At 42.7% G+C, this 14,241-nt stretch overlaps 1 protein-coding gene across 10 annotated transcripts in view; it reads right to left on the bottom strand.

Annotated features, from left to right (window-relative positions):
- Positions 1 to 14,241, bottom strand: part of CUNH18orf63 (chromosome unknown C18orf63 homolog) — a 321,901-nt gene that overhangs the window by 37,491 nt on the left and 270,169 nt on the right. For all 10 annotated transcript variants that reach the window (XM_073589993.1, XM_073589985.1, XM_073589984.1 and 7 more), the window contains one exon: positions 1,008 to 1,097. In XM_073589993.1, coding sequence (XP_073446094.1) covers positions 1,008 to 1,097 — 90 coding nt within the window. The remainder of the gene's footprint in view (positions 1 to 1,007; positions 1,098 to 14,241) is intronic.

Genomic DNA, 14,241 nt, shown 5'->3' on the forward strand with positions numbered 1-14,241 from the left:
CTTAAGGGAGGAAGTACGCAGCCATATGCAGACCAGCCAAACGCAAGTGTGAACCTGCCCTAACTCGTCATGGACACACAACCTAAAGGTATGATTTCTGTTAGCATCATCTCCCCTACAGTGTGCACTGCTTGGTATGACAAGTCGGCATGGTGGCTCAGTGGTTAGCACTGCGGCCTTGCAGTGCTGGGGTCCTGGGTTCAATTCCCACAAGGACAACAACTGCAAGGACTTTGTATGTTCTCTTCATGTTTGCATGGGTTTCTTCTGGGTACTTTGGATTTCTCCCACATTCCAAAGACACTGATAGGGAATTTAGATTGTGAGCCCCATCGGAGACAGTGCCAATAATGTCTGTAAAGCACTGTGGAATTTAAGGCGCTATTTAAATGAGTATAAAAATAAATACATTTTGAGCTGATTTACATTGTTTAACATGTTATTTTTAATGCACATTGTATGCAGAAAAAAATTAAAATAAGCAAAAATGGCAGAATTGCAAGTCTTTTTGTTACATTAAAAAGCAAACCTCAAAAAAACAAAAAGAAAGCTATTGCTCTTGAAAGTTGAAATGTAAAAACTAAAGAGATTTGTTGTATATTTCTGCATAAATACTGTAATTTGTATCATTCTGAATTAGACATGCTGATTAAAGTATTTCAAATTAAAGTATATACCATACTTGTGACAAGAGTCTGCAGTCACGCTGTCACGACTCCCTGTATCTGCCAGAGGCAGTGGGTGATCAAGCACATGTTTATGATATGCATACTTACAGTCACATGCTAACTAGATGTGCTTGGGTTCTCTTCATAGAAATTACATGAGAAAAGCTAAATACTTCTAGTCAGCATGTGACTGCAATTAGGCAAATCACATACATGCAGTCACGTGACTGCCTGCTCTTCATCAGCAGTGCCGAGGAAACGTGACACGATTCAACAGTCTAAAGTCACATAGGACTCAGCCTGGACAACCCCTTTAAGTCTTCACTACAATGTACACACCTTATTTTCTCTTGCTTGCTGTTCTACATCCATTTTCTTTACAGTTCTACTTGTTTTGTATTTCTTGGGAGGCAATACCAAATTCTCTTTCTGTGAATATATTTTCGAATTGAATATGAAATGACAAGAATTCTGCAAATGTATTTTAGGAATAGCAGTTTGAAATGTAACATCATTAACAGCAATAAAAATTGATATAGGTCTATCAGGCTTAGGGCTTATTCATGTCAAAATTTGTCATCAATGTTTGTATGAGCATACAGAGAAAATCTATAATTTGAAGATTGACACCTGTTCTGTGTTTTGGAGACACTCCTGGTTCTGCCATAGAAACACTGATGATTTACTGATCAAAAATACTGATGTATGTATAAAGCCTTAACCCCTTAACGACCAAGCCATTTTGTAGGTTAGTGACCAGGACTTGATCGGACCACAGTCACTTTATGTGCTTATGACTCTAGAACGCTTCAACGGATCCCGCTGATTCTGACAATGTTTTTTCATGACATATTGTACTTCATGTTAGTGGTAAAATTCCTTCGATATGACTTGTGTTTATTTATGAAAAAAACTGAAATATGTCAATTTTTAAAAATTTTGCAATTTTCAAACTTTTAATTTTTATGTCCATAAATCAGAGAGAGAGATGTCACAAAAAATAGTTAATAAATAACATTTCCCACATGTCTACTTTACATCAGCAGAATTTTGGAACCAAAATTTTTTTTTTTGTTAGGAAGTTATAAGGGTTAAAAGTTGACCAGCGATTTCTCATTTTTTACAACAAAATTTACAAAACCATTTTTTTTTAGGGACCACCTCACATTTGAAGTCACTCTGAGGGGTCAATATGACAGAAAATACCAAAAAGTGACACCATTCTAAAAACTGCAACCCTCAGGGTAAGTGCACACGTTGCAGATTGTGCTGCGGATTTTGCTAAATCCGCAGGTCAAAAGACCTGCGGTTTATCTAAGGATCAGCCTGCAGTTTTGCCCTGCGGTTTGACACCTGTACAATGGAGCTGGTGTAAAACCGCTGTGGAATCCGCACAAAGCATTGACATGCTGTGGATTAGAAACTGCAGCAAATCCGCACGGAAAAATCTGCAGCATGTGCACAGCATTTTTTGTTTTTCATTGATTTTAGTGGTACTGTACAATGCAGCAGAAACTGCTGCGGATCCGTAGCAGAATCCGCAGCATGTGCACATACCTTCAAAGGTGTTCAAAACCACATTCAAGAAGTTTATTAACCCTTTAGGTACTTCACAAGAATTGAAGCAATGTGGAAGGAAAAAATGAACATTTAACTTTTCTTACCCCAAATTTTTCTTTGGAGACTTTTTTTTTTATTAATGAACCACAATATTTGCTGTGCAATTTCTCCTGAGTTCACTGATACCCCATGTGTGGAGGAAGACCAATTTTTAGGTGCACGGCAGTGGTCAGAAGGGAAGGAGTATCATTTGAGATTTTGAATGTCAAATTGGCTGGAATCGAGAGCAGACACCATGTCGCATTTGGAGAGGCCCTGATGTACCTAAACAGTGGAAACCCCCCATAAGTGACCCCATTTTCGAAACTAGACCCCCTAAGGAACTTATTTAAATGTGTGATGAGCACTTTGAACCCCCAAGGGCTTCACAGAAGGTTATAACGTAGAGCCATAAAATTAAAAAATCTTATTTTTTCCACAAAAATCTTTTCACCCCCAATTTTTTTTTCCCAAGGGTAACAGGACCCCAAAAGTTACTGTGCAATTTGTCCTGAGTATGCTGACACCCCATATGTGGGGGTAAACCACTATTTGGGCACATGGCAGAGCTCAGAAGGGAAGCAGCGCCACTTGACTTTTTTCGCTGGAAATTAGATCAGACGCCATGTTGCGTTTGGAGAGCCCCTGATGTGCCTAAACAGTGGAAACCCCCCACAAATGACCACATTTCAGAAACTAGACCCCCCAAGGAACTTATCTACATGTGTGGTGAGAGCTCTGCACCCTCAAGGGCTTCACAGAAGTTTATAACAGAGCTGTAAAATTGAAAAAATCATTGCTCCAGCATTGCAATGTAATATGGCTATGGAGAAAGCTGCTGACACCATGCTGTGAGCATGGTCTCAGCGGCTTCCGTAGCTGGATGACCTGGAGGTTGTCATGACAACCCCCGGGTCATCATTGCGCAGATTGGGCCCCGTGAATACATCACGGGGACGCTGACCTGAGGCAGAGGGAGCCCCTGACTCTCTGCCTCCCCTCCTGAACGCTGCAATTGCGCTCGATCGCAGCACTCAGAGGGTTAACAGCCAGGGGCAGACTGTGCACATCAATGGACATTAAGGGGTTAAATGAACTGTTGCATTAACCCCTTCACGACATTGGACGTATTAATACGTAATGATTTGGTGGCACTTACCAATCTATGACGTATGGATGCGTCATGGTGATTTGTCAATGCGGGAGCCCACACATTTTTTTTACAAAGAATTAACCCCTTAAATTAACACCTACACCTCCCAAATTTTACACATCAACCCTTATCTAAATACTAATGAAAGACATACAAAACATGAAATGAAATGGTTTACTGTATGTGAACCATGTGTCATTTCATGTCGGGTTGGGGAATGATTTGACAAAAGCCGGCAATTGAATTAGCGGCTATTCTGCTATGAAGAACTCTGCGAAATATATATGTGTCTATATCTATTCTTTCGTTTGTGTTGTAAAACCTGTCAGTGTGCTTTTACTGTATCGCGCACTGAATTGCCGGCTTTTCTAAAGGACACTGGGTGCGTATTTCTCGCAAGTCACACATCTGGTCCGTGTTAATGCGTATTTTTAGCGCACCCATAGACTTGCATTGGCGTATTACGGGCGTAGTACGCTGACAATCGCAGCATGCTGCGACTGGCACGGACCGCAGAATACAGACGAGAAATATACGGCTGATGGGGCTGCCCCATAGAGAATCATTTGTCCGTGTGTAATGCGTGCTTTTAACGCCTCTCACTCGTCCGTATTTCTCTCTAGTGTGACCCCGGCCTAAGAGGGACTGTATGTGAACTACACAGCTCAGTAGAAAGGAGGCCACACCCTATTTGTACTGAATACAAAAATACTGAAAAAAAAACTGAACTGGAGTAAACTTGAATGACATGCATGATGTAAAAGCACTGGCCATAAAAGCAAGCAAAACCAAAAGGAAAAAACAATATGTGCATAAAACCTAATGAAAATAAATACGTAAAAAAGGAAGTGCTTTACATAATTAACATATGGTACTTAGTAAACACTGTTTTGATCAAAAAAGTATAAAGCTGTCCCACCATGGCAAGATGTACCCATTTGCTAATGTGCTGTAGACTTATCTTGGAGTAAAAAATGCTGATAATGCAGAAAATGGACAGAGTTAAAAATACTGGTATGCTGCAAAGAATAGACAGGAGGTAGGGTCAGTGCCCACAAAGAGTGGATGTCTCAAAAATATTTTACGTCAAAAAAGGTGTGCCTCAAAAAACGTATAAATAGAGAGCCTGAACCAACAGTTAAATTTAACCAATACTAGGACATACAATTAGTTGAGGTATCAATATGCAGCTTGATTGATATTAATCAAATATGAATGTACTAGATTATGGCCCGATGCTATCGCATCGGGAGGATGCGATAGCATCACACCTCTTGCCATGTTAACCCTCAACACACACACTCCTCAACACACACTCCTCTCACCTTTCACCATCTCCACTCACTCTTTCACTCCACATACGACCCCTTCTCTCACTCCGTCTCTCATACTCACGCCGTCATCGCTGCTGCTCCACTATCCCCGACATCTTCTTCCGCCGGCGCCATCCTGGATCCAGACGTTGTCCACGCCGGCGACATGTTCTTGCGGCGACGCCATCTTGAGTATCGTGAAATCCCGCGATAGTCAAGATAGCGTCGCCGGAAGAACATGTCGCCGGCGTGGACGACGTCGGGATCCAAAATGGCGTCGGCGAAATCTCGCCGACGCCATTTTGGATCCCGACGTCGTCCTCGCCGGCGACATGTTCTTGCGGAGACGCCCTCTTGAATCTCGCGGGATTTCACAAAATCCAAGATGGCGTCGCCGCAAGAACATGTCGGCGGCCTGGAGAACGTCTGGATCCAGGATCGCGGCGGCGGAGGAAGATGTCGGGGCAGCGACGATGACGGTGTGAGTATGAGAAACGGAGTGAAAGGAACGTATGTGGAGTGAGAGTGAGTGGACGTGAGTGGAGGTGAAAGGTGAGAGGAGTGTGTGTTGAGGCGGTGTGGTGTGTTGAGGGTTAACATGTGCGTGTGTGTGGTGACGTCACCGGTTACAACTGGACGGAAGTTGTTACAACCGGAAGCTGCTTAGGGCATTTATTATTATAGATGATGAGGAAGAAGCCGTCTGTTGTTGGTGGTGATGGCGTGTAGCGGCTTCTTCAGCCAATGTTATAGATTTAGAGTTGGGGGATTCGTGTGTGAGACGACGGCGTTTATAAGCCTTAATCTTGTCAAGTCGATGCTGTTTTTCCTCAGGAGTCTCATTAGCACGGCGTTGTTTTTGTCGTAGTGCTAAAGCTGCTTTCCTTTCACTGGCATTGGCATACTGTGCATCGGTATTGAATGGTTGTATTGATAGGGCAGAAACAGATTGCTGATTAGTTATGTCAGTGAACGGCATATGGGATGAAGTGTAGCAGTAAATTGTTCCACATGCTGATGTGGAAGCATCCTGTTGTGAGTCTAATAATAATGATGAGGAAGAGGCCGTCTGTTGTCGGCGGTGACGGCGTGCAGAGGCTTCTTCAGCCAATCTTATGGATTTAGAGTTAGGGGATTCGTGTGTGAGGCGACGGCGTTTATAAGCCTTAATCTTCTCAAGGCGATGGTGTTTTTCCTCAGGAGTCTCATTAGCACGGCGTTGTTTTTGTCGTAGTGCTAAAGCTGCTTTCCTTTCACTGGCATTGGCATACTTTTTGTTATGACTCATGTTGGCACAGGTAAAGGAGTCTATTTGGCAGTTATCTGGCAGTGAAGAAGGCGTCCTGGAGTATTGTAGAGTAAAAAGATACTAATTGACCCTGTAATTGCCCAGCAGTAGTTATGAAGTGGTAGTGGCAAATTGGCCCTGTAGTTAGACACCGGCAGAGGAGCAAGGCAGCAGTAGTTATGGCGGTAGAGGCAAATTGGCCCTGTAATTAGACACCGGCAGAGGAGCAAGGCAGCAGTAGTTATGGCGGTAGAGGCAAATTGGCCCTGTAATTAGACACAGGCAGTGAACAGTCAGAGGAGCAAGGCAGCAGTACTTATGGCGGTAGAGGCAAATTGGCCCTGTAATTAGACACCGGCAGAGGAGCAAGGCAGCAGTAGTTATGGCGGTATAGGCAAATTGGCCCTGTAATTAGACACCAGCAGAGGAGCAATGCAGCAGTAGTTATGGCGGTAGAGGCAAATTGATCCTGTAATTAGACACCGGCAGAGGAGCAAGGCAGCAGTAGTTATGGCGGTAGAGGCAAAATGATCCTGTAATTAGACACCAGCAGAGGAGCAAGGCAGCAGTAGTTATGGCGGTAGAGGCAAATTGATCCTGTAATTAGACACCGGCAGAGGAGCAATGCAGCAGTAGTTATGGCGGTAGAGGCAAATTAGCCCTGTAATTAGACACCGGCAGAGGAGCAAGGCAGCAGTAGTTATGGCGGTATAGGCAAATTGGCCCTGTAATTAGACACCGGCAGAGGAGCAAGGCAGCAGTAGTTATGGCGGTATAGGCAAATTAGCCCTGTAATTAGACACCGGCAGAGGAGCAATGCAGCAGTAGTTATGGCGGTAGAGGCAAATTAGCCCTGTAATTAGACACCGGCAGAGGAGCAAGGCAGCAGTAGTTATGGCGGTATAGGCAAATTGGCCCTGTAATTAGACACCGGCAGAGGAGCAAGGCAGCAGTAGTTATGGCGGTATAGGCAAATTAGCCCTGTAATTAGACACCGGCAGAGGAGCAAGGCAGCAGTAGTTATGGCGGTAGAGGCAAATTAGCCCTGTAATTAGACACCGGCAGAGGAGCAAGGCAGCAGTAGTTATGGCGGTAGAGGCAAATTAGCCCTGTAATTAGACACCAGCAGAGGAGCAAAGCAGCAGTAGTTATGGCGGTAGAGGCAAATTAGCCCTGTAATTAGACACCGGCAGAGTAGCAAGGTAGCAATAGTTATGGCAGTATAGGCAAATTGGCCCTGTAATTAGACACCGGCAGTAAACAGGCATAGGACCAAGGCAGCAGTAGTTATGGTGGTACAGGCAATGCCAAGCGTCCGCACAGCAAGTCGGCGTGAGGTAAATGACGCAATTTCACGAATGCAAGATGGCGTCGGCGAAATCTCGCGAGATTTCGCCGACGTCGTTAAGGCTGTGTGCACACGCTGCGGATTAGGTGCGGATTCATCCGCACGGATTTTGTAAAATCCGCAGGTGAAACCGCAGGTCAAAAGACCTGCGGTTTTACCTGCGGATTGCTCTGCGGTTTTGCCCTGCGGTTTTTCATCTCCTCAATAGAGGAGATGGCAAACCGCAGGAGAATCCGCAGAAAGAATTGACATGTCAATTCTTTCTGCGGATTGAAAACCGCAGATAATCCGCGCGGAAAATTCCGCACCGTCTGCACTGCGGTTTTTGATTCCCATAGGGAATCATGGTACTGTACACCGCAGCAAAAACTGCTGCGGGTCCGCAGCGGCCAAAACCGCTGCGGAACCGCAGCGTGTGCACACAGCCTCACACCTCTTGCCATGTTAACCCTCAACACACCACACCGCCTCAACACACACTCCTCTCACCTTTCACCTCCACTCACTCTTTCACTCCACATACGTTCCTTTCTCTCACTCCTTTTCTCATACTCACACCGTCATCGTCACTGCCCCGACATCTTCCTCCGCCGCCACGATCCAGGATCCAGACGTTCTCCAGGCCGCCGACATGTTCTTGCGGGACGCCATCTTGGATTTCGTGAAGTCCCGCGATATTCAAGATGGCGTCGCCGCAACATGTCGCTGGCATGGGCGACATCGGGATCCAAAATGGCGTCGGCGTAATCTCGCGAGATTTCGCCGATGCCATCTTTTTGGATCCCGATGTCGGCGGCCTGGAGAACGTCTGGATCCTGGAGGCGGAGGATGTCGGGGCAGCGACGATGACGGTGTGAGTATGAGAAACGGAGTGAGAGAAAGGAACGTATGTGGAGTGAAAGAGTGAGTGGACATGAGTGGAGGTGAAAGGTGAGAGGAGTGTGTTGAGGCGGTGTGGTGTGTTGAGGGTTAACGTGCGTGTGTGTGTGGTGACGTCACCGGTTACAACTGGACGGAAGTTGTTACAACCGGAAGCTGGTTAGGGCATTTATTATTATAGATGATTCCACACTCTATTATATCAGTTATCTCAGATGGCTCATATACAAATACTCTAAGAAGGAAAACTAACACATAAATCAACAAAATTTTAATCATATACACAGAGTTTCATAGATGACACTTAAATATCACTTCCCCACAAAGCATAAATAGTCATTCAGGTGTAATATCCATGTCAATAAACCCAATAATGTGCTTACCACACATATAGATACATTTCTTGAGGGGTTTAGCTTCCAAAATGGGGTAACTTGTGGGGGTTTCCCACTGTTTACGCACATCAGGGGATCTTTAAATGTGACATGACACATGCAGACCATTGCATCAAAATCTATGTTCCAATATATCGCTCCTTCTTTTCTAAGCCCTGCCGTGCACCCAAACAGTCGTTTTTCACAACATATGGGGTATATTCCTACTCAGGAGAAATTGCACAAGAAATTTTGAGGTAGTTTTTCTCCTGTTACCTTGTAAAAAAGCAAATATGGGTCTAAAGTTATTTTTTTGTTGGAAAAATTAGATTTATTTTCACAGCTCAACGTTATAAACCTGTCAAGCGCCTTGGGGCTCAGGGTGCTCAGCACACATCTAGATAAGTTCCCTGAAGGGTTTTCAAAATGGTGTCATTTTTGTGGGGTTTCCACTGTTGAGGCACATTAGGGGCTCTCCAATTGTGACATGGCGTCTGGTAATTAATCCAGAAAATTTTTTTTTTCAAAAAGGCAAGTGGCGCTTCCCTTCTATGCCCTGCTGTGTGCCCAAACAGTAGCTTTTCTCCACATATTGGTTATCAACATACTCAGGAGAAATTGCACAATTGTATGGTGCAATTTCTCCTTTATCTTGTAAAAATAAAAAAAATGTTGTGGATAAAAAACATTTTTGTGGGAAAAATGTGTTTTTGTTTTCTTTTTTTTTTTTCTTCAATTTCATGGCTCAATGTTATACACCTTCTGTGAAACACCTGAGGGTTTAACCCCTTTACCCCAAGGGTAGTTTTCACGTTAATGACTGGGCAAATTTTTACAATTCTGACCACTGTCCATTTATGAGGTTATAACTCTGGAATGCTTCCATGGATCCCGGTGATTCTGACAATGTTTTCTCATGACCTATTGTACTTCATGTTAGTGGTAAAATTTCTTTGATTTGACTTGCGTTTATTTGTGAAAAAAATGGAAATTTGGTGAAAATTTTTCAACTTTGAATTTTCATGCCCTTAAATCACAGAGATATGGCACACAAAATACTTAATAAGTAACATTTCCCACATGTCTACTTTACATCAGCACAATTTTGGAACCAAAATTTTTTTTGTTAGGAAAATATAAGGGTTAAAAGTTATCCAGGGATTTCTCATTTTTACACTTTTTTTTAGGGACCACATCACATTTGAAGTCACTTTGAGGGGTCTATATGATAGAAAATACCCAAAAGTGATACCATTCTAAAAACTGCAACCCTTCAGGTGCTTTATAGGAATTTTTTGAATGTTTAAAAAAATGAAAATTTAACTTTTTTTCACAAAATAACTATTTCAGGTACAATTTTTTTTTTCCCAAGGGTAACAGGAGAAATTGGACCACAAAAGTTATTGTGCAATTTGTCCTGAGAACGCTGATACCCCATATGTGGGGGGGAACCACTGTTTCGGAGCATGGCAGAGCACGGAAGGGAAGGAGCGCCGTTTGACTTTTTCAATGCAACTTATCTAAATGTGTGGTGAGAACTTTGAAACCCCAAGTGCTTCACCGAAGCTTAGAGCCATGAAAATAAAAAATCATTTTTTTCCACAAAAATGATATTTTCACCCCCAATATTTTATTTTCCAAAGGGTAACAGAAGAAATTGGATTTGAAGAGTTATTGTGCAATTTGTCCTGCGTATGCAGATACCCCATTTGTGGGGGTAAATGACTGTTTTGGCGCATGGCAAAGCTCGGAAAAGGGACCACCGTTTGACTTTTTCAATGCAGAATTGGCTGGAATTGAGATCAGATGACATGTTGCATTTGGAGGGCCCCTGATGTGCCTGAACAGTGGAAATCCCCCAATTCTAACTCCAACCCTAGCCCTAACACTAATGGGAAAATGGAAATAAATACTTTTTTTTTATTTTATTATTTTTCCCTAAATAAGGGGGTGATAAAGGGGCATATGATTTACTATTTATAGCAGGTTTTATGTTTGGCAGCTGTCACGTGCTAAAAGACGCTTTTTTTGCAAAAATAGTTTTTGCATCACCACATTTTGAGGGATATAATTTTTCCATATTTTGGCCCACAGAGTCATGTGAGGTCTTACTATTTGCAGACCGAGCTGACGTTTTTATTGGTACCATTTTCGGGCACATGACATTTTTTGATTGCTTTTTATTACAATTTTTGGGAGGCAGAACAAAAACCAGCATTTCATGAATTTCTTCTGGGGGGGCGTTTTCACCACACACGGAACGGTATAATTGATAAAGCAGTTTTATTCTTCGGGTCAGTACGATTACAGCGATACCTCATTTTTTTTATGTTTTGGCGCTTTTATACAATAAAAACTGTTTTTATATAAAAAAATATTTTTGCATCGCTTTATTCTGCGAGCTATAACTTTTTTATTTTTTCTCTGATCACGCTGTATGGTGGCTCGTCTTTTGCGGGACAAGATGATGTTTTCAGCAGTACCATGTTTATTTATATCCGTCTTTTTGATCGCGTGATATTCCACTTTTTGTTCGGCGGTATGATAAAGCATTTTTTTTTGCCTTTTTTTAAGGAGTTCACTAAAGGGGTTAACTAGTGGGGCAGTTTTATAGGGCAGGTCGTTACGGAGCGCAGCTATACTAAATGTGTGTACTTTTATTGTTTTATTACATAAAGAAATGTATTTATTGTGGAATCTTTTTTTTTCTATATTTACAAATTTGTTAAAAATTAATTTTTACACTTTTTTTTACATTGCCCCAGGGTGGGACATTACTATGCAGAGTCAGATCGCTGATCTGACACTTTGCAGAGCACTGTAGGAGGCTTCTCCGCACCTGCTCTCAGCAGGCACTGAGAATTCACCTTCCTGCAGGACCTGGAAGGACCCCGCAACCATCTTGGATCTGGGGGGCTGCGGGAGGAGGCCCTTGGAACAACACGATCACATCGCGATGTTCTGAAGGTCTCAGAAGCACGCAGGGAGCCCCCTCCCTGCGCGATGCTTCCTTATGCCACCGGAACACTGCGATCACATAGTGATCACATAGTGCTGGCTGTTTTCTTTTTTTGCCTGGCTGTCACTTTTGGTTAAATACAGCAGTATTTAGCAAAAAAAAAATCCAAGCCACACATTTGTCGTAGTGGTATCTCCATGGTAGTTCATATCTGTGCGTGATCAAAGTTTTGCCAGTTTACGGCGGTTTTCTTTTTTTTTGTCCTGGATAAAACTTTACTTATATACAGCACTAGTTAGCCCAAAAATAAAAATAAAACAGGGCACCCATTTGTCATAGTGGTATGTGCATGCTAGCTCATATCTGTGTGCTCAAGGTTTTGCCAGTTTACAGTTTTATTTTTTTGTCCTGGGTGAAACTGTACTTATATACAGTACTATGTTGCATTTTTTTAAAAAAACAGGCCACATTTTACAGTGGGGTCTATCTCTAACACACCTCATACAGCCGTGTGCCAAAAATTGAGGCATTTTAGGCCTAAATTTCCTTTTTTGGGCAGTCTGTCACTCTCATTATATCCAGCAGTCTTTTGCATCCACCAAAAAACACAAACGTTTTACAGTATGGTATATCTGTGACACGCCTCATACGTCCATGTGATAAAAATTTGTGGATTTTAGGCTGGTACTTCAGTGTTTCCCTGTCTGGTACTCAAGTTACATACAGCACTATGTTGCATTTTTTTTAAAAAACAGGCCACATTTTACAGTGGGGTCTATCTCTGACATGCCTCATAGTGTGACATAAATTGAGGCATTTTAGGTCTAAATTCCCTTTTTTGGGCAGTCTGTCACTCTCGCTATATACACGCAGTGCCTGGGCTGACAAACATTTCACAATGGGGGGTACTGTTGTGAGTTCATTCTCTGGTTCACCAGTTGTGAGTTCTCCTTCCAGACTCCCTCTGGTGGTAACAGGAGGTAGTGAAGCTGATTTGATCGGTGGAGATCTGCCACCTGAGAATGAGGATGACGAGTGGATCTCAGGAGTCTCTTGGATTTAAGACAGCCGACGCCCTATTCAGTTGCTGGTGATTCCTTCTGGCTTGTCAGCGCTTGGTTTTCAGCTCTGTTCGTCATCTAAAGCTAAGTTTTTCTGCTAATGTTCACACTTGATTTTGTTGGTCTATTCAGTTTTTTGTGTGGTCAGCCAGTCCCGGCTGGGGGCTGTGCTGAATTTCCACTTTTATTTATCAGCATTTTGCCAATTTGCTTTTTGTCCCTTACTAGTTTGGTCTCTTTTTGCTCTGTCTCAGAATATTTCAGAGTGCTGATATAGTGGGAGAAGTATAGTGACTTCAGGGTTAATTTTGCTATCAGAAGTGTTGGACATTATTTTTGTAGGATTTTTTGCAGGTTGCAGACAGTCTTTCCATTCCTTTCTAGTTAGTTTGGGCCCCATCGTTTGCTCAGCCTATTTTCCTGCCTGTGTTTGTGCCTTCATCTTGTTTCACTGTCAATACATGTGTGGGGGCTATCTATTCCTTTGGGGTCTGCTCTGGGGCAGTTAGTTTTCCCCTTTTCATGCTTCAGGCTTATTTAGTCCTCAGGCTGTGACGAAGCGTCTAGGAACATCGTAGGTACGCTCCACGGCTGCTGCTAGCTGTGTGGTAGGATCAGGGATCTGCAATCTACATAGTTACCAACCTCTCTGGTTTTCTGTGACTTAGCTTGTTTTGCTTTTTTCTCCTCGGTGACCCATTCATAACAGGGTACATTTTTTAAAAATATACTATGGGCATCATAGACACCCTTGCCAAAAATTGAACTGCCTGTAGCAGCACAGAACACATTAACCCTGGTGATTTAGTGGCGGAGAATGAGGAGACAATGATAAATCATACTGAAATCAAACAAAAATAAAAAATGTGAATCCACCTATTTAAGAAAATAACAAAAGGGAGGAGAGAACACAGGTTCATAGATATGAAGCCATAATGTGTCCAACGAGATATGTTTTCCCTAGCAACAGTTCAGAGACAGGGATATAAATTAAAATATAATATAATAGTATTTCAATATTTTTCTATTGTAGAGGTATACACTAGGTCCTAAGAGGATGGTCCAGAGATAGTAAAACTGGAAAATATAAGAATAAATGGGAAGAATATACGTACATCTCATTTTTATGACCGTTCCCCCTGGGGGATTAACATTTGTTTTGGTTTCAAATTAGTAACGGGCATCATAAAAACACCCTTGCACAAAAATTGAGTGACTTTTGCATCACAGAATACGTTCACCCTGGTGTTCTACTGGTTGTGGATGATGAGGATAAGGAGGAGGATAACACCAAACAGACCAAATCAGGAAGCGGATACTCATGTGTGGTTCTGATGAGGTGCATGAGAATATAATTCCACAAAAAAGACAATGTATTTGAGGTTGTGTCTTACTTTTTTCATTTGGTGGTGTACAGAAGTCTTGCCCAATCCAGCCCTTGTTTATTTTGATAAAGAGTCAGCCTGTCAGCATTGTCAGTTGACAGGCGGATGCACTTATCTGGTATTATTCCAACAGCGGCACTAAAAACCCGCTCTGACAGAATTCTAGCAGCAGAGCAGGCCAGGACCTCCAAGGCGTAGAGAGCCAGTTTATGCC

Source organism: Dendrobates tinctorius, unplaced genomic scaffold (assembly GCF_039654945.1).
Source record: "Dendrobates tinctorius isolate UK_male_01 unplaced genomic scaffold, ASM3965494v1 ptg000115l, whole genome shotgun sequence".
Classification (NCBI taxonomy): domain Eukaryota; kingdom Metazoa; phylum Chordata; class Amphibia; order Anura; family Dendrobatidae; genus Dendrobates; species Dendrobates tinctorius.